At 49.7% G+C, this 19,165-nt stretch overlaps 1 protein-coding gene across 2 annotated transcripts in view; it reads right to left on the bottom strand.

The window, feature by feature from the left end:
• CRACR2A (calcium release activated channel regulator 2A) overlaps positions 1–19,165 on the bottom strand; it is a 111,641-nt gene that overhangs the window by 24,873 nt on the left and 67,603 nt on the right. For both annotated transcript variants that reach the window (XM_029597315.1, XM_029597316.1), the window contains exons 6-13: positions 17,273–17,419; positions 15,692–15,782; positions 14,487–14,582; positions 9,531–9,718; positions 7,640–7,711; positions 4,145–4,190; positions 2,075–2,166; positions 255–516 (exon numbers count right to left, since the gene is read on the bottom strand). In XM_029597315.1, coding sequence (XP_029453175.1) covers positions 255–516; positions 2,075–2,166; positions 4,145–4,190; positions 7,640–7,711; positions 9,531–9,718; positions 14,487–14,582; positions 15,692–15,782; positions 17,273–17,419 — 994 coding nt within the window. The remainder of the gene's footprint in view (positions 1–254; positions 517–2,074; positions 2,167–4,144; positions 4,191–7,639; positions 7,712–9,530; positions 9,719–14,486; positions 14,583–15,691; positions 15,783–17,272; positions 17,420–19,165) is intronic.

Below are 19,165 nucleotides of genomic sequence, written 5' to 3'. Positions count from 1 at the left end.
ACACATATCTGCTGTGGTGCTGACCTAGAATATGTATGAATATGAAGAGGTCTATATATCTGAACGAATATGACCTAAAATGCAGATCTGCTGTGGTGCTGACCCAGCTTGTGAGTGCTGGCACAGAATGTGATTGTTGACTGAATATGAACGCAGATTTTGTAAACTGTTGTGATCTTATTTTGGAACGACAGTATATAAAACGCTCAAATAAATAAATAAACAAACAAACAAACTTGTCGGGTACCGCTTACGTTTGTCCAGGTTTCCTTTCCCACCGGTTGTCCTCTGGGGGATGACGGGGTGTCTTCTTGCTCCTTCTCCTCCTCCTCTGTCCATTTATTTAGTGACCTCTCCAGCTGGGTATCCAGGAGCTGGGGGACGTCATCCTCCTCAATGGAGATGACCCTTCGGAGAGCGCGGTTTGGAGAAGTCCCACCTTCCGTGTCATTGTCAGCTGAAGTGCAGGACCCGTTCTTTGTCTTGCTGAAAACCTCCTCGTCTTCTGAGGACTGACTGCATAGGGAGCAGAAGAGAGAATGAGGGGCATGGATTACCCAACAACGCAGCCAAGTCTTTTGTGATTATCGTATAACTCCTCCCAGGACAACGCTTTCTTTTTAAGTCATTGTGACATGGCGTGGCAAAGAACACTTTACTGCAACGCTCGCAACGCTGCGTGGCACAGACCAGAATACAAAGGCCTGTGTGCAAGACTGGGTGCAAATCCCCTCCCTGCCTGACTCATTGTCACTCAACATCCCCAGCAGCAAAATGTTTCAAGTCCCCTAATTATTCAATTCAGTTTACTTTGTTGTATCGATAGAAGCTACACTAGATTCAATCCAATGCTACATACAACACAATGCTACATGCAGTACAATGCAACACAACACTACACACAACACAATGCTACACGCTGCATGCAGTACAAAATGCTACAGGTTGCACAAAAACAATGCTACACAGTGCATTTAACACGTTAAATGCGAAATGCAATACAATGCTACATGCAACACAATGCTACATGCTGCACCAAGACAATGCTACACGCTACACAATGCTAAATGCAACACAGCACTTCATGCTACATGCAACACAGTGCTACATACAATACAACACTATATGCTACATGCAACATAATGCTACACATTACGCAACACTACATGGAACACAATGTCACATTGTGCATGCAGCATAATGCTAAACAGTACACAATGCTACACGCTACATGTCACAACGCTACACACAATACAATACTACATGCAACACAACACTACACACAATACAAAGTTACATTCTACATACAACACAAAGCTAAATGCTACACAATGCTACATGCAAGACAATGCTACATAATGCTACATGTTACACAATGCTACATGATACATGCTACATGCAACACAACACTACACACAATACAAAGTTACATTCTACATACAACACAAAGCTAAATGCTACACAATGCTACATGCAAGACAATGCTACATAATGCTACACGTTACACAATGCTACATGATACATGCTACATGCAACACAACACTACACACAATACAAAGTTAGACACTACGGACAACACAAAGCTAAACACTACACAATGCTACATGCAATAAAATGACAAAAATAAAAAACACACTACTGGTTTTTTGTCTCTGCAGTATATCCTGTTCTGGCTTGCTAGCTCTGTCACAAATGACCTCTCCTGGGCCTACATTCGCAGTTAGCTGGGGTCGCTCTCTCTCCACCTCCCATCGAGCCCAGCCATCACAATGACAGTCTTCGGCCACAGGCCACACACCGTGGCTCCCACTGGAACACCCTGTGAGCCCCCCTTCGAGCCTGACTGCTAGATGTCGCTGTTGTTTAAGGGCCAGAACTGCCTCCTCCCAGCAGGTGAGCACTACGTCTGCAGTCTCTCCAGCCTGGAGTGGCCAGGGAGCAGAGGACAGGCCCAGGAAATGAAGTTAGGTCTTCCAGCCAGCAGGACACAGCTCTGCCACTGAGCTGCTGAGCTGCCCCCGCCACACCAGTCCTCGTGACACCCAGTGGAGACGCCCAGTGCCTTCTCGCTTACCTTTTCATAGACTGTTTTCTGTCCATGTATTTGCCGATGATGGAGCCGGACCTCTGCTTCCAGAAGGATTTTGTGCTGTTCGTCTTGGATTTCTATAAATGACAGTAAAGTGCTTTAGAGGGGAGCCTGATGAGTGATAAGTGCTGCTGCTGCCCTAGGCCCTTGCCCTCTGCCACAGCTGCGTGCCAGACGCACTGAGGCCTTTCCCTTTGCACTGCTGCTGCTGCCACGGCTCAGGGCATCTTAAGACGTGGAAATACCGGAGCAGAAACACGGACTCAGCAATTGTAAATGGATAAAGTGTGTTTTCCGTACCCATCGGGGAAGAGAAACGCGCATGAATGTGTTTCTTCAATTCTGTGTTGCACAGAAAGCATTGGACAGCATCTCTTACCAAAGGAGCTCTCCGTGCCTTTCCTGCCTGGGTTAGAGAGGCAATGCTGGCTAAATATCCCTTACCAAAGGAGCTCTCTGTGCCTTTCCTGCCTGGGTTAGAGAGGCAATGCTAGCTAAATATCCCTTACCAAAGGAGCTCTCTGTGCCTTTCCTGCCTGGGTTAGAGAGGCAATGCTGGCTAAAAATCCCTTACCAAAGGAGCTCTCTGTGCCTTTCCTGCCTGGGTTAGAGAGGCAATGCTGGCTAAAAATCCCTTACCAAAGGAGCTCTCTGTGCCTTTCCTGCCTGGGTTAGAGAGGCAATGCTGGCTAAAAATCCCTTACCAAAGGAGCTCTCTGTGCCTTTCCTGGCTGGGTTAAAGAGGCAATGCTGGCTAAAAATCCCTTACCAAAGGAGCTCTCTGTGCCTTTCCTGGCTGGGATAAAGAGGCAATGCTGGCTAAAAATCCCTTACCAAAGGAGCTCTCTGTGCCTTTCCTGGCTGGGATAGAGAGGCAATGCTAGCTAAATATCCCTTACCAAAGGAGCTCTCTGTGCCTTTCCTGGCTGGGTTAAACAGGCAATGCTGGCTAAAAATCCCTTACCAAAGGAGCTCTCTGTGCCTTTCCTGGCTGGGTTAAACAGGCAATGCTGGCTAAAAATCCCTTACCAAAGGAGCTCTCTCTGCCTTTCCTGGCTGGGTTAAAGAGGCAATGCTGGCTAAAAATCCCTTACCAAAGGAGCTCTCTGTGCCTTTCCTGGCTGGGTTAGAGAGGCAATGCTAGCTAAAAATCCCTTACCAAAGGAGCTCTCCGTGCCTTTCCTGGCTGGGTTAAACAGGCAATGCTAGCTAAAAATCCCTTACCAAAGGAGCTCTCTGTGCCTTTCCTGGCTGGGATAAAGAGGCAATGCTGGCTAAAAATCCCTTACCAAAGGAGCTCTCTCTGCCTTTCCTGGCTGGGATAAAGAGGCAATGCTGGCTAAAAATCCCTTACCAAAGGAGCTCTCCGTGCCTTTCCTGGCTGGGTTAAACAGGCAATGCTAGCTAAAAATCCCTTACCAAAGGAGCTCTCCGTCCCTTTCCTGGCTGGGATAGAGAGGCAATGCTAGCTAAAAATCCCTTACCAAAGGAGCTCTCTGTGCCTTTTCTGGCAATGTTAGCTAAAAGGCAGCAATTAGCAAGTTGCCTCTGGTGATTTCTTTGGCTCCTATTTCTAGGCCTTCCATCTTTTATGTCCTAATATATTTTATTTCTTATGCCTTTACCTACATGGAATACAAGCTCTGCACCTTTAATTCAGGCTGCAGCACCCCTCCCCCCCCAAGAGTCTGATGACGATCAGCACAGCGGCACCCTCCCCTTCCACCGCGCCATCCCAATCTGCTTCGATTCATAACAGTGGAAGTGGCCAGGCAGGAGGAGCTTTCAGAAATCAGAAACACAAGGACAGCTTTGGCAGTGTCCTAAAACTCCGAGCGGACTTTGCTAGTTTCACCTGACCTCTGAACCATCACACCATCGATAAACGTGGTCATATCTCTTTATTTAGATGGAGCCGGCTTTTTCTCTGTGATTACACACACAGAGACCCGGACCTCCCAGGGACTGACGAGACCCGGAAGACAGACCGGGTAACAGGGCGAGAAGTTAACCTGCTACCCCCCCCCCCCCCGGGACACCGCAGCACCCGCCTACCTGCAAACAGCTGTCACGCTCATCTCGCAGATGTTTGTTCATTTCCCTGGGGAAGACATTTGAAAGGGAACGAGCAAAGTGAGGAACGCATTGCAGCAGAGTGACGCAGGGCATATCTTTTTCAGTTTAAATTTCAGCTTGTTAGGAGTTACTCCGGCTTCTTTCTGTGCCGCGCAGGAAGGAGAGCCCTGCAGCCAAAGTGTGCAATCGACCTTCCCTGTCTGTGCAGATGGGGGAGTCCCACATTCAAACCCCGGAAGGCCCAGCTCAGCCCAAGTCGATAAACCAGGCAGCCGTTGGGACTGGGTGGATTTGTGTGTAAAGTACCTCAGCTGGGAACACACAGATAGGAACACAGTAAATGAGGGCAGAAGAAGACACACACGACCCATCCAATCTGCCGCTCTGTGCAGGTTCCTCCCATGCTTTCTGTTTAAGTTTGTAACTGCCTCTCCATCCTCGGGATCTTTTGGGTTTATCTCAGGCCTTCGTGAATTGCGGGACCATTTTTTGTCCATCACCTCCACCGGGAGGGTATTCCAGGTACTGGAGAATGCATACAGGACTACGGCATGAATGTGAAAGACAGCGTTAGTAATTTAGCTTCATGGGTAATTTTTTGGGCAGGACTCAAAGAAGGCCAATTTACAAATGCAAAACAGCGAGAGAATACCTTGCGCTGGGTCAGTGAGAAGCAGCTCTCGGTCTCCCCAACTTTCTGCCTCCCTGCTCGCCCATCTCCCTGCTACGATTGCTAACTGGTTCCAGATTTTCCGGACCGGCTGATCTGGTCCCGGTTTTATCCCATTGCATGCAGGGACTTGTAGTCTGTAAAACCGGGACCAGATCAGCCAGTCCGGAAAATCTGGAACCAGCTGGCAACCCTACTCCCTGCCCATCCATCTCCCTGCCTGCACATCTTCCCTCCTGCCTACCTCCCTGCCCACTCATCTCCCTGCCCGTCCGCCGCACTGCTCGCCCATCTCCCTGTCTCCCTGCCCATCCATCTCCCTGCCTGCACATCTTCCCTCCTGCCTACCTCCCTGCCCACTCATCTCCCTGCCCGTCCGCCGCACTGCTCGCCCATCTCCCTGTCTCCCTGCCCATCCATCTCCCTGCCTGCACATCTTCCCTCCTGCCTACCTCCCTGCCTACTCATCTCCCTGCCCGTCCGCCGCACTGCTCGCCCATCTCCCTGTCTCCCTGCCCATCCATCTCCCCGCCCACTCATCTCCCTGCCCGTCCCCTGCACTGCTCGCCCATCTCCCTGTCTCCCTGCCCATCCATCTCCCTGCCTGCACATCTTCCCTCCTGCCTACCTCCCTGCCCACTCATCTCCCTGCCCGTCCGCCGCACTGCTCGCCCATCTCCCTGTCTCCCTGCCCATCCATCTCCCTGCCTGCACATCTTCCCTCCTGCCTACCTCCCTGCCCACTCATCTCCCTGCCCGTCCCCTGCACTGCTCACCCATCTCCCTGTCTCCCTGCCCATCCATCTCCCTGCCTGCACATCTTCCCTCCTGCCTACCTCCCTGCCCACTCATCTCCCTGCCCGTCCGCCGCACTGCTCGCCCATCTCCCTGTCTCCCTGCCCATCCATCTCCCTGCCTGCACATCTTCCCTCCTGCCTACCTCCCTGCCCACTCATCTCCCTGCCCGTCCCCCGCACTGCTCGCCCATCTCCCTGTCTCCCTGCCCATCTCCCTGCCTGCCCATCTTCCCTCCTGCCTACCTCCCTGCCCACTCATCTCCCTGCCCGTCCGTCGCACTGCTCGCCCATCTCCCTGTCTCCCTGTCCATCCATCTCCCCGCCCACTCATCTCCCTGCCCGTCCCCTGCACTGCTCGCCCATCTCCCTGTCTCCCTGCCCATCCATCTCCCTGCCTGCACATCTTCCCTCCTGCCTACCTCCCTGCCCACTCATCTCCCTGCCCGTCCCCCGCACTGCTCGCCCATCTCCCTGCCTGCCCATCTCCCTGCCTGCCCATCTTCCCTCCTGCCTACCTCCCTGCCCACTCATCTCCCTGCCCGTCCGCCGCACTGCTCGCCCATCTCCCTGTCTCCCTGCCCATCCATCTCCCCATCCACTGATCTCCCTGCCTGTCCACCTGCCTGTTTTCCCACCTCCCCACCTTTCTGCATCCCTGCCTGTGCAATCTCCTGCATTTCCTCACCCCCCACTTCCCCTCTTTCTCAGTTTGAAATATCAGTAATATATTTCTTTTATTATGAAATGTGCCCTTTACATGAAGAGGATGACAGTGCCAGTCACAGTCCTACCCCCAGGTATCTTCCTGCCATCCTGACCCTCATGCCCTGCCCGTGGTCCTGATGCAGTGGGAATCGGTTATACTTAGGGAGGAGGGGAAGTGATCCCAGAGGGCTAACCTTCAGGAAAAGCTGCGGGGACATTTCTAACCTCCACCTTAGCACCGAGCTTTGCTAAGTAGGAGATTTTCTGAACTCTGCTGATGCTTCTGGGGTAGAAAAGTAAGGGTCAGAAGTACTGAATGCTTTTTCCCACTAAATTTCAAACAGGCTGCTTGGGCGTCTAAATCGTGCGTGGAAAAATTTATTATTTAAATCAAGCCAATATCCCTTTATTTTCAAACACCGCCGGCAGTAAATGTAAGTGCCGCAATGATACTAAGTAGGAGGAAGCACAGAGGACCGTGTTTTCTAATTTCTCATGAGCCCTTGACTGGCGGACTGACTTCATGACACCTTAAAATGTGTGCGATGGGCGCCCGGGGATTTCCTGCAGCAGGGGGTAAATCTAAAAGCCTCCTCTGCAGGGAGTTTACATGCGATGGGCGCTGTCCGCTGCACGATCTCCTTATTGCATCGGGTGCTGGTCTGGCGCGCCCAGCGGCGTGTGAGCCTGTGCGCTGGGCTGGGAGCCCTTCATTGCATCGGGCAGCAAGACAGCGCTTTTCAAAGTAGACTTACGCGCGCAAGTCTTCTCTGAAAATTACTAAGCCCACCCCTAGGCGCTCAGCCCTGCTGAGCCGTGCACGGGAAACGTGGGCGCAGACCTTGGAAACTGCCAAGGATGGGGCGCAGGCCCCCTGAACGCCTCTGCTCGCAGCCGGCTCCCTCGTGCGCACGCAGAAGTTCCTCTCTGTCTAGGGGGGGAAAAAAAACCCCGCTTTGCAAATCGAAGCCGTCAATTACTTCACAACCACAGACAAAGCTCTGGCAATGCCCTAGAAACCCGAGCGCTGCTCCAGGAAAGGACTCCCAAATGCCATGGCATCTGAACGGCAGCTCGGGACGACGGCTGCGGGCTTGAACCCTAAAAGAAGCAGGCAAGCTGGCACGGCTCCAACCTGCAAAGCTTTGCAAGCTGCCGCTGGGGTTTTATATAAATTGCACAGAACAGCCGCTTGCTTTTCTTCTCCATCGTAAGCGCGCGGTGCTCATCTGTAGCCGCATTTTGCTGGAGCTGCTCCTCTCTTGGTTTTAGGGTGGCGAGCAAATGAAGGTGCGGGCTTACCTCAGCAGATCCAGCTGTTTCAGGAGCGTGGTCTTCTCTCGCTGTAAGCTCTCGCTCACTCGGTAGACTTCCCTGCGAAAGCACAGAGGAAAAACCTAAAAACACGTTCACTGTGGCAAGATTTTCCCTTCCCACCGCGGAGGAGGCAGAGGCTGCGTGAAAAGGCGCCACTTATAGAGATGTCACTGTCGAAAGATCGACGCGATGAATGCAGATAACTCCGCGGGGACAGCTTTCAAAGTCCCAGCAAGAAAAGCTCTGAAAGTTACCCTCCGCAGGTTAGTTGGGATGCGATCCCTCCCTGTACCACCCCTCTCACCCATTACACACAGCAGGTACAGCACGGGAGGCCATCAGCAGAACGCCCTGATGACTGGGCCTGCAGGTACACGTTACAGGACCTAGGAAAAGCCTTTCGTGTCTTCACTTACTCGGCTGCATGATCCACAATGCTGCCTGGGCAGTCCCCTTCCTCCAGGCCCAAACTTCCACCCCCCTCGCATACTCTGCAAAGTAACTAAGCTTGCAACCAACAGCAAGAGCTTACAGCAAACCTCATCACGGTTCCACTGACCACTCTCCCACGGGCCACTCTTTCCAACCTTGGGGTTTTTTTTTTAGTGTAGGAGCCCCAGTCCCGTGTAATACAAGGTTTAGTCATAGACAGGTTAATTAGATTTTGTTTTCTCTGATTTATTTTAGGTTGCTTTCAGACATGACAAATGTTTCCACTGTGGCATCAATCAAAGCCTCCCACAAGCTGCCATCGGGGAGGTGCACTCAGAAAGCACTTTCACGTGGGCCCCACGGAACAGCATTTGTGCTGGCTGAGCCCGCAGCTTTGCCGTTTTGCATTATTCCCGGAAGGGACATGAAGGCACAACCAGGGGAAAACCAGCCCTTAAAATATAAAGCAAGAAGCATTCCTGGACTACGGAGAGCAGATACAGGAAAGGAAAGGAAGAAGACCGAACTGAGGAGAAATAAACCAAATAAACAGTGACCCTGGGGAGAAAAAAAAGCAGCCTAGAAATGCAATCAAGGTTTCAGAAGCCTGGGGCTGCAAACAATGCTCTCTTTTCAGTACTTAAGCCTTGGGATAAGCGGCTTGGACTCTCTCTACCCCCTGGGATCCTGCCAGGTACTTGTGACCTGGACTGACCACTGTGGGAGGCAGGATACTGTGCTCGATGGACCTTTGTTCTGATCCAATATGGAAAATCTTATGCATTTTGTGTTTAGGGGCAATTGGGTTCTTGGGGTGCTTAAAGTATCCATCTAAGATGTACCTGTAAGCCGCCATCAGCATTACTTAGAAAGGCAGACTAGAAACCCACAAATTATTATTATTATTACAATATTCCCCTTCCTGAAGTTCAAAACCCCTTCTCCACCAATCCTCTCAGGTTACCCTGCCTGCAATCCCTAACACTACTGATAGCTTCCTGTTGATTATTTTAATTCATTAATTACATTGACATTCAAAAGTAGATGATCAAAACGTATTTTGTTTTACTTTTCTGCATCGTTTTCAGTTGTCCTTAGTAAAGCTCTTGGGCCAGGGCCCTCTGACCTCTGGAGGTTAAATAGCAAAGCTACCCATGGCTCTCCTGCTCTGGAACAACTCAAGGACAGGTCAAGGTCACTCTATTTCTGGCTAGCGGCTTCCAAAATGTCTTCATTTCCTGCTCACAGAAGCAGAAATTAGTGACTCCCAAAAACCAATCCCATAATTACACAATGGTCATTAATTAATTCTACCGCCCCCGCCAGAGTTTGAAAACCAAACAAATGTCAAGCAGGCTTGAAAGCGCTCCTAAGTGCTCTGCAGTGCGTAGGGTACGTGAAGCAGAGCGAGAGCGGTGAGCCCTGGCTTTAAGAGCGCACTCACATCTCCCGGGCCTCGTGCAGTTGGGAAGCCTCTTCCTGGAGCATGCGCAGTTGCTGCTGCGCGGTGACCAGCTCCTGGGAGGTTCGCTCCAGCTCTCTCCTCATCTCATTATTTCTCTGCTTCAGCTTCTCATTCTCCACTTTTGTCTCCTGTTTGTCGTTGCTGAGCTCCAGACACTGCTTTTCCACCTGGCAAAAAACAGAGAGGCAAAGGGGTGAAGGGTGGTGAGAATGGCTGCTCATCCACCGGACCCTAGCAGCACCAGAGGGTTCTCCCCTCACTCTCAGAAAGAACAAATTGCCAAGCAAATATTTATGAGAAGCAATACTGCTCTGCTGTAACACACACTCGCTTTAGGTAATCTTATCCATAAAATGTGCGTGTCGGGGTAATGTGGAGTGAAAGCTCTGTCCTTCCTATGTGTTAGGTACTCTTATCCATAAAATGTGCGTGTCGGGGTAATGTGGAGTGAAAGCTCTGTCCTTCCCATGTGTTAGGTACTCTTATCCATAAAATGTGCGTGTCAGGGTAATGTGGAGTGAAAGCTCTGTCCTTCCCATGAGTTAGGTACTCTTATCCATAAAATGTGCATGTCAGGATAATGTGGAGTGACAGCTCTGTCCTTCCCATGTGTTAGGTACTCTTATCCATAAAATGTGCGTGTCAGGGTAATGTGGAGTGAAAGCTCTGTCCTTCCCATGTGTTAGGTACTCTTATCCATAAAATGTGCATGTCAGGATAATGTGGAGTGAAAGCTCTGTCCTTCCCATGTGTTAGGTAATCTTATTCATAAAGTGTGCGTGTCGGGGTAATGTGGAGTGAAAGCTCCGTCCTTCCCATGTGTTAGGTACTCTTATCCATAAAGTGTGCGTGTCGGGGTAATGTGGAGTGAAAGCTCTGTCCTTCCCATGTGTTAGGTACTCTTATCCATAAAATGTGCATGTCAGGGTAATGTGGAGTGAAAGCTCTGTCCTTCCCATGTGTTAGGTACTCTTATCCATAAAATGTGCTTGTCGGGGTAATGTGGAGTGACAGCTCTGTCCTTCCCATGTGTTAGGTACTCTTATCCATAAAATGTGCGTGTCGGGGTAATGTGGAGTGAAAGCTCCGTCCTTCCCACGTGTTAGGTACTCTTATCCATAAAATGTGCGTGTCGGGGTAATGTGGAGTGAAAGCTCCGTCCTTCCCACGTGTTAGGTACTCTTATCCATAAAATGTGCGTGTCGAGGTAATGTGGAGTGAAAGCTCCGTCCTTCCCACGTGTTAGGTACTCTTATCCATAAAATGTGCGTGTCGGGGTAATGTGGAGTGAAAGCTCCGTCCTTCCCACGTGTTAGGTACTCTTATCCATAAAATGTGCGTGTCGGGGTAATGTGGAGTGAAAGCTCTGTCCTTCCCACGTGTTAGGTACTCTTATCCATAAAATGTGCGTGTCGGGGTAATGTGGAGTGAAAGCTCTGTCTTTCCCACGTGTTAGGTACTCTTATCCATAAAATGTGCGTGTCGGGGTAATGTGGAGTGAAAGCTCTGTCTTTCCCACGTGTTAGGTACTCTTATCCATAAAATGTGCGTGTCGGGGTAATGTGGAGTGAAAGCTCTGTCTTTCCCACGTGTTAGGTACTCTTATCCATAAAATGTGCGTGTCGGGGTAATGTGGAGTGAAAGCTCTGTCCTTCCCACGTGTTAGGTACTCTTATCCATAAAATGTGTGTGTCGGGGTAATGTGGAGTGAAAGCTCTGTCCTTCCCACGTGTTAGGTACTCTTATCCATAAAATGTGCGTGTCGGGGTAATGTGGAGTGAAAGCTCTGTCCTTCCCACGTGTTAGGTACTCTTATCCATAAAATGTGCGTGTCGGGGTAATGTGGAGTGAAAGCTCTGTCCTTCCCACGTGTTAGGTACTCTTATCCATAAAATGTGCGTGTCGGGATAATGTGGAGTGAAAGCTCTGTCCTTCCCACGTGTTAGGTACTCTTATCCATAAAATGTGCGTGTCGGGATAATGTGGAGTGAAAGCTCTGTCCTTCCCACGTGTTAGGTACTCTTATCCATAAAGTGTGCGTGTCGGGATAATGTGGAGTGAAAGCTCTGTCCTTCCCACGTGTTAGGTACTCTTATCCATAAAATGTGCGTGTCGGGGTAATGTGGAGTGAAAGCTCTGTCCTTCCCACGTGTTAGGTACTCTTATCCATAAAATGTGCGTGTCAGGATAATGTGGAGTGAAAGCTCTGTCCTTCCCACGTGTTAGGTACTCTTATCCATAAAGTGTGCGTGTCAGGATAATGGGGAGTGAAAGCTCTGTCCTTCCTATGTGTTAGGTACTCTTATCCATAAAGTGTGCGTGTCAGGGTAATGTGGAGTGAAAGCTCTGTCCTTCCTATGTGTTAGGTACTCTTATCCATAAACTGTGCGTGTCGGGGTAATGTGGAGTGAAAGCTCTGTCCTTCCCATGTGTTAGGTACTCTTATCCATAAAATGTGCGTGTCAGGATAATGTGGAGTGAAAGCTCTGTCCTTCCCATGTGTTAGGTACTCTCATCCATAAAATGTGCGTGTCAGGATAATGTGGAGTGAAAGCTCTGTCCTTCCCATGTGTTAGTTACTCTTATCCATAAAATGTGCGTGTCGGGGTAATGTGGAGTGAAAGCTCTGTCCTTCCCACGTGTTAGGTACTCTTATCCATAAAATGTGCGTGTCAGGATAATGTGGAGTGAAAGCTCTGTCCTTCCCACGTGTTAGGTACTCTTATCCATAAAGTGTGCGTGTCAGGATAATGGGGAGTGAAAGCTCTGTCCTTCCTATGTGTTAGGTACTCTTATCCATAAAGTGTGCGTGTCAGGATAATGTGGAGTGAAAGCTCTGTCCTTCCTATGTGTTAGGTACTCTTATCCATAAACTGTGCGTGTCGGGGTAATGTGGAGTGAAAGCTCTGTCCTTCCCATGTGTTAGGTACTCTTATCCATAAAATGTGCGTGTCAGGATAATGTGGAGTGAAAGCTCTGTCCTTCCCATGTGTTAGGTACTCTCATCCATAAAATGTGCGTGTCAGGATAATGTGGAGTGAAAGCTCTGTCCTTCCCATGTGTTAGTTACTCTTATCCATAAAATGTGCGTGTCAGAGGCTATGCTGAGTGAAAGTTCGGTTTGTTTGATATTTTTGTTCTGAAGGAGCACTGCTCCTTGCTTATAATGTTCCTGAGTCGTCTCTGGCACACAATACAATGGGTATTGTATACAGGGAGGTCTCGCCCGTACTAAGGTTACCTAAGTTAGGTCAGTGTATCAGCTGGAGTGGAGTTTACAACAATGAGCACATGGCTTGCTCTGAGATACTGTGCAATGTCACACTAACCAAATTAATCAAACTCCCTTGCACATTTCATGATGGAATAAAATTATAATTTCTTAATTGAATCTATAGAAAAAGAAACATCAGCAAACAGACTGCAAGTGATGTTTGATGGGACTGACAACATCTGCTGTGTGTGCATTCACAAGTGCATGTTGTCTGTGAATGTGTGCATTCAAATGTCTGAGTATTTTTGTATACAGTATGTGTGTCTATGTGGAACTGCATTCATGAGTGCAGGTTTGGGTGTGAGTGCGAGTGTGTTTGGGTGTATTCAGTATATTTATGTGTTCACAAGTACATTCTTGTGTGTGTGTGTTCACAAATGCTTGTGTGTGTGTGTGTGAATGTGAATTTGTGTGTATATACAGTATATGTGTGTGCATGTTCATTCACAAGTGTATGTGGGGCTCTGTGCAAAGGTAAATATTTACATCCATTTGTGTGTGTGTGTGTGAATACAGACTGTGTGTGTTCATGAGTGCATGTGTGTAAGTGAATTTGTGTATTTATGTGTAATACTGTATATGTGTTGGGTGCATGTATGTGAATATTTGTGTCTGTATAAACAGTATGTGTATGTTCACGACTGCATGTGTGTGTGTGTGAATATGTGCATTTGCATGTGTATATACAGTATGTGTATATACAGTATGTATGTTCACGAGTGCATGTGTATGTGTGTGTTAATGTCTATGTACAATTTTGTGTGTGTGTATATTTATTTATTTAAGTTTTTTTATATACCGGCATTCAAGACTGGTAGTCCCATCATGCTGATTCACATAGAACAGGAGTGCAAATTAAACTTAAACTTAAACAATAGGGCGGAAAAAGCAGTTTCATGTAACAGGGATAATAGAACTTGGCGTAGGAAGGTAAAGAAAAGAACAAACCAGATAGATTACATATGGCTAAATAACTTTGTTAGAGGTAGATAACCGTGATATTGAAGATGATGGGTTTTGGTATATGGGTATATACAGTATATTGTGTGTGTGTTCATGAGTGCATGTAGTGTGAGTCCCCGTTTTTGTGGGTGCATATATGCAGTATGTGTGTGAGTTCACACGTGCGTGTGTGCACATGTGAGTGTAAATAGGTGCACGTGTGTAGGTGTTTGTTCACATGTAAGTGTGACTATCAGCTTATCTCTGGCTGTGTCTGGTGCTGGGCAGCCTGCTGACCGCTGAATGACTGGAAGCAGAGCAGTGAGGAGCTGAGGGCTTGTCTTGTACAGAGAGGGGAAAAAAAGAGACTATTAGTCAATTAATAATCTCCAACGTAAATTTTTTTCTTAAATGGTGACTCAGTTTTACATAGAAAGGAGCTGAGTAATGATGGTGAAAACGTAGCTCGCTGCCTTTTGTGCTTCTGCCTTTGGAAGAGGGTAAGATAAGAGCAGCACTTAAAATGTACGAAGCAGAGGCAGAGCACGCTAGGACCCTCAGAAATATGAAGGCTCATTACCTTCAGAGACACTCGGGAATGACAAATGCCTGAGAGAGAAACATCGCCTGCCCTAGATCATGAAAGAAAAGGCAGAGAAGACAGCGCCTGAGATGCGGGGCTCGGGTGAGGGCAGGGTCGGGGGGTGGGTAATAAATACCTGCTTCTGCTTCTGGCCCAGCTGCTCCAGTTCCTCCTCTTTGGAGAGGAGCTTCTGCTCCAGTTCTTGGCTGCGGGTCTGGAACTTTTCAGTGTCCTAAGCACAGAAGCAGAGGAAGAAACGGGTCATTCAGCAAACAAAAAAAAAAAAAGGGCATCTGCACAGCCCCGCCGCGCACATTCTTCGGTGCCAACCTGCTGGCTTTCTCTTTGACTTGTGTGGCACTGCCTGGCACCCCCCCCTGGCAGCTAAGGGCACTGGAAAAGACAGCACAGCCTCGAGGGCCGGAAGGAGCTCCCAGCTTACGGCTTGAGCGGTGAATCCACCGCTGAGAAGCTGTAGGTAGGTGGCCAATGCACCGGGCCTAGCCTCCTAGGCAGCAGCCGCTGACCAGCGCACGTCCAAGTCCCCTCGCGCTAAACTGAGGGCAGTGCACGCGCAGCTGCCCGGCCGACTTAGCAACTCCTCCGACTGCTTTTCAACAGGCAGGCCTGGGAAGCAGGACGGCCCCTAACCCTCCCTGGCAGCGCTGCCGTGTAAGAGAGGCCTGTGCACGCTCTTTCTACCTGCTGAAAAGTCACTGCGCACGCAGAAGGGATGGAAAATGTGCCTTTTACCGGCTGCACGTGAAGCCCAGCTTCTTACAGCAATGTCACTGCGGAAGCATCGCCAGGTCATGGAGGGCATCAGGGGACCCGAGCCAAGCACGGGCCCCTGGTCGCACGCATCTGCCGGGTATTCCTTGCAAACCTGGGCTTCAATGCAGGTTTAATCCTCCTGCTGTGGCCATGCTCGCCGCGTCACGGGTCACCTGGCAGGTCAGTGTCAGGTCAAAGGCCAGGAGGGTCCGGCCACAGCTCACAGCTTAGGATGCTGCACCCGCATCTCGGCCAGCAAGAGGCCAGGAAGCAAGAAATGGTTTCAAACCAGAAAATAAAGATGGACTTGTTGTAAGGAGGGTGGGGGAAATCTGATAAACAACCCCCCCCCCCCCCTAACAGCAGCAGATTGGCTGAAAGTGCAGCTGGTTCCCCAGCTCTGCCCTGTCAGTCCTCACGAGATGTCGCTCGCTCTCCTCCCCCCTGCTAGCTGGACTTGGGACTGGGCTGGGGAGCCACTGGGCGAGCGTGCACGCGGCACGCTCGCTCGCAGTGCACGTGGCACGCACGCTCGAGGGAAAACCTTTCCACGGGGCCGGCACTCACCTGCAGCAGAAACTGCTCCTTTTCTTTCTTGATTTGCTGCTCCATTTCTTCGTACAGATTCTGGATTTCCCCATCGTAGGTGGCGATTTTCCTAGGAGAAGGGCAGAGGCGCAAGGTCCGTCATTCTTTTTGGCATCAGCATCTTCTAAGCAAAGCATTTTCTGTGCTTACCCAGACTTCGGAGCTGCCCTGCTCTGCTGCAGGGTTTATTTTATTTTATTGTATTTTTTTTTTGTTAACTTCACACTAGCCACCAACACTGCCCTGCAGCTTGTGCTTCCTTTCGTTTCCTGCACAGGTATTATGGTTTAAAGGTTAAAGGCTCACAGTTTCCGGCAGTGCTTCCTGCTTAGCCATTCCACTGCTAGAAAGCAAAGCAGATGGAGATGCCGCTGCCCTACCCTGATCTGTACGGATGGGCAAATAATTCAGTCTATGAATCACTGTGCCCAGCAGTTTTCAAAATCTTTTTCTGAAAATTTCTTTTGTGAAAAATTACTGTAAACTGATATATTTTGGCCCAAAATGTCAGCTTTGTTACTTGGCTGACATATCCACAGATATCCACAGATATCCACAGATTTCAGTAACAACCCTGTAGTGAAAATAGCACACGTCTTTGCACTATTCGTGCCTATTTATTTACTTATCAAGGATTGGAAGAGCGCCATGAAGCAGCACATTTCAGGCACTTACTGCAGGAGGCGGCCCTGCCGTGAACGGAACCCTGGATGCGTTTTAAACAGCCCATGGAGGCATCACACAGACACGTGGACTGGCGTTTCTGAAGAAGACAGGTAGCCAGGTCCTACGAGGCTGGAAATAGCAAGGGGCGTCCTTCACTGTGGGACACCGGAGACTGGAAATGAAATCGTCTCCACTGTGAATCTGTCTAGCATTCTTTTGGCGATGGGGATTGGTTATCCAGAAAAGTTCTGAAGGCATAACCCCTCCCCCGAGGAACCCTACGTATAACTGCGCAGGGTTATTCTGAAGGGCTGTCACCCCCTAAGGCCTCGGGCTGCTCATCCCGCTGGGTTTATCTTTCCTTCAGGGAAAATGGCTGCCCCCACCCCTCCAACCCGTGAGCAGATCCAATAAAGCCACAGCGTGGGCCGGCTCAGCGGGGAGACCGCAGGAAGGGTGCCAGCCCACAAGCTGGAGGTGTAGCACCGGCCGTGCTGAGGGAACCGCCGGGATACACAGCTCTGAACAAATCTGAGACTTCTGCTCAAAACTGGCCTGGTGTCAATGAACCTTAATATCTCCGGGAAGCCCTTTTTATTTATTTATTTTACAGTACAGGTGAAAGGGATTTTGGTGAGGCGGCTCTGATGTAAGAACTAGAAGTCACATTGACCTTACGCCAAGCAGCTTCTCATTAGTGAACTGTGCACGAAAGGTAGAATCAACGGGGAATCTCCCGCACAGGAAAACATAGGTAGAAATAACGCGGCCATCCAGCAGCGCTAAATAAATGACCAGCAGGGGTGGCTGAGGCTATCTTTCAATTTAAGGGGCACCACGTCCGTCACGACCGGAGAACGGGGAAGGCTGCGAGAGAACTCTGCCGGTACCAACTTTTTCAGGGCGTTCTCAATCTCATTCTTCTCTGCGTTTGCCTCGTGGAGTTGGGAAAAGATCCTGGCCAGCAGCTCCTCGAAGTGGGGAAGCAGATCAGGTTCGTCCTTGCGCAGCTGTTTCCAGAGCTTTTTGATGTGGGTTTCACTGAAAGACAAAGAAAGGAGGTGAAAGCTCCCCCCGCCTGTAGCAAACGTCTGCACGCGTGGGGCGCGGACTTTCAGAAATGGGAAGTTCGCACGTGACTGCCATCCCCACTTCTGGGCACGCTTTTACTCACAAGACACCCCCCCCCCCCCAGGGTAATTTTCATCAACCCCCCCAGCATCCCTGGGAGCTCTCCGGATTTGCCCCGGAGACTCTGAGGACCTGAGAAGCAGAAAAAGACAGCACGGCCCGTCTGTGCTGTCCATCTACGCAACTAATTCACTTTTGCAATCCCCCATCGCCCTCTTAGAAACTCCCCGTGTGATGTTAACCCTTCATTGCCTCAGGTAGCAACTTAGGGCCTGATTTACTGCATCTATGGGGAAAATGCTTGGAAAACCCTGCTACTGTAACATCACCTTGACTTGGATTTGGAAAGGGGGAGTAATCAAATCTACCCATCCAAACGTCTTAGCTAGTTTTCATAGCTGTGTGGGATCATCGGAAAGCTTGGTAATGAGACATGGAAGGGGAGGCAGGGGGGTTGGTCCTGTAAGAACCACAGAGGACGATGATGATAAGATGGGAAATGGCCGATGAGTGGAGCTGGCGGAGGCCGGCGCTGTAACAGGGTCTGGCACGCGCGAGAGGCAGCGATAGGAAAAGTTCAGATATAAGGCCTGGAGGTGGGGAGCTGGCAAGTTAGATGCTGCTCTCCCCAGCTGCAACGGAGAAGGCAGGATTGACAAAATGTGGTCTTTTTCTGTCGTCAGATAAGCCACACTGCACGAAGGCTGCTCCCCCTGCTTTCTACAAGGCTGAGCACAGGAAGTGCAGGCTACGGTGATGAGGAGCTGTGGCTCCCTGAGTCGTGAACACGTCTCGCCACACGAAGCACATGCACCGGTCTCAGACCACAGGACGGGGCAGGGGGGCTGGACGGGGAGGTAGAACATCAGTCGAGCCTCCCTCCTTGTCATGCCCAATTCAAAGCTCTGCAACACAATTTTACAAAACCGGTCCCTTTAGCTCAACAGCACAGAAAGACTGCACCGGGCTGGCTGCTTGGCTTTGCCATTCTTATTTCAGCTGGGGTTTTTGTTTTTAATGTATTTTGCCAGATTTTGTAGCATCACTGTGCAATGATGTGGAGCAATTCTCAGCACCCGTGACCCCAAATCCGCCAATCACAATCAGATTGACCTATACTAAGCCACGAGGTGCAGAAAACGAGCCATAGCAAGCAACCTGGTGAATGAAAAAGTGCCCTGCGTGATTCTTACAGCTTTCTCTAAATCATTTGGCATCTTGCAGCAGAACCGAGGACTTCCTAGGAAAAAAAAAACCCCACCGCATCGCTGTCCAGCATGTTCAGCCTCTGCCTGCATCTCAGTCTTGAAACGTGCCACGATGGGAACGTGTGAAGAGGCCCTCTGTCCCGTCGCCAGGTCCAAGATCCTCCCAGTGCAGCACATATTGACGGTGGCAGAGCAGCACTGTTGGGCCAAACCATTCGCTTATGGCACTATCCCCCCCTAGGAGAGGCCATCGTAGGGCTGCGCAGGGTCAAAACATGTGGTTTTTTTCTTTCAGGGGTGGAGGGAAATTTTTTTCTTTCAGTTTGTTTAATGGTTTTTTTTTTCGGTTGGTTAATTTCCCATCCCAAAAAAAACCCCCATTAAACACTAACCCACCAACACCCACCTCTAAAAAAATAAATAATAATCCAGAGGGAGAGCTGACAGT

This window comes from Rhinatrema bivittatum, chromosome 4 (genome assembly GCF_901001135.1).
Source record: "Rhinatrema bivittatum chromosome 4, aRhiBiv1.1, whole genome shotgun sequence".
In the NCBI taxonomy this organism is placed as follows: Eukaryota; Metazoa; Chordata; class Amphibia; order Gymnophiona; family Rhinatrematidae; genus Rhinatrema; species Rhinatrema bivittatum.
This window is presented reverse-complemented; position numbering and strand designations above follow the sequence as displayed.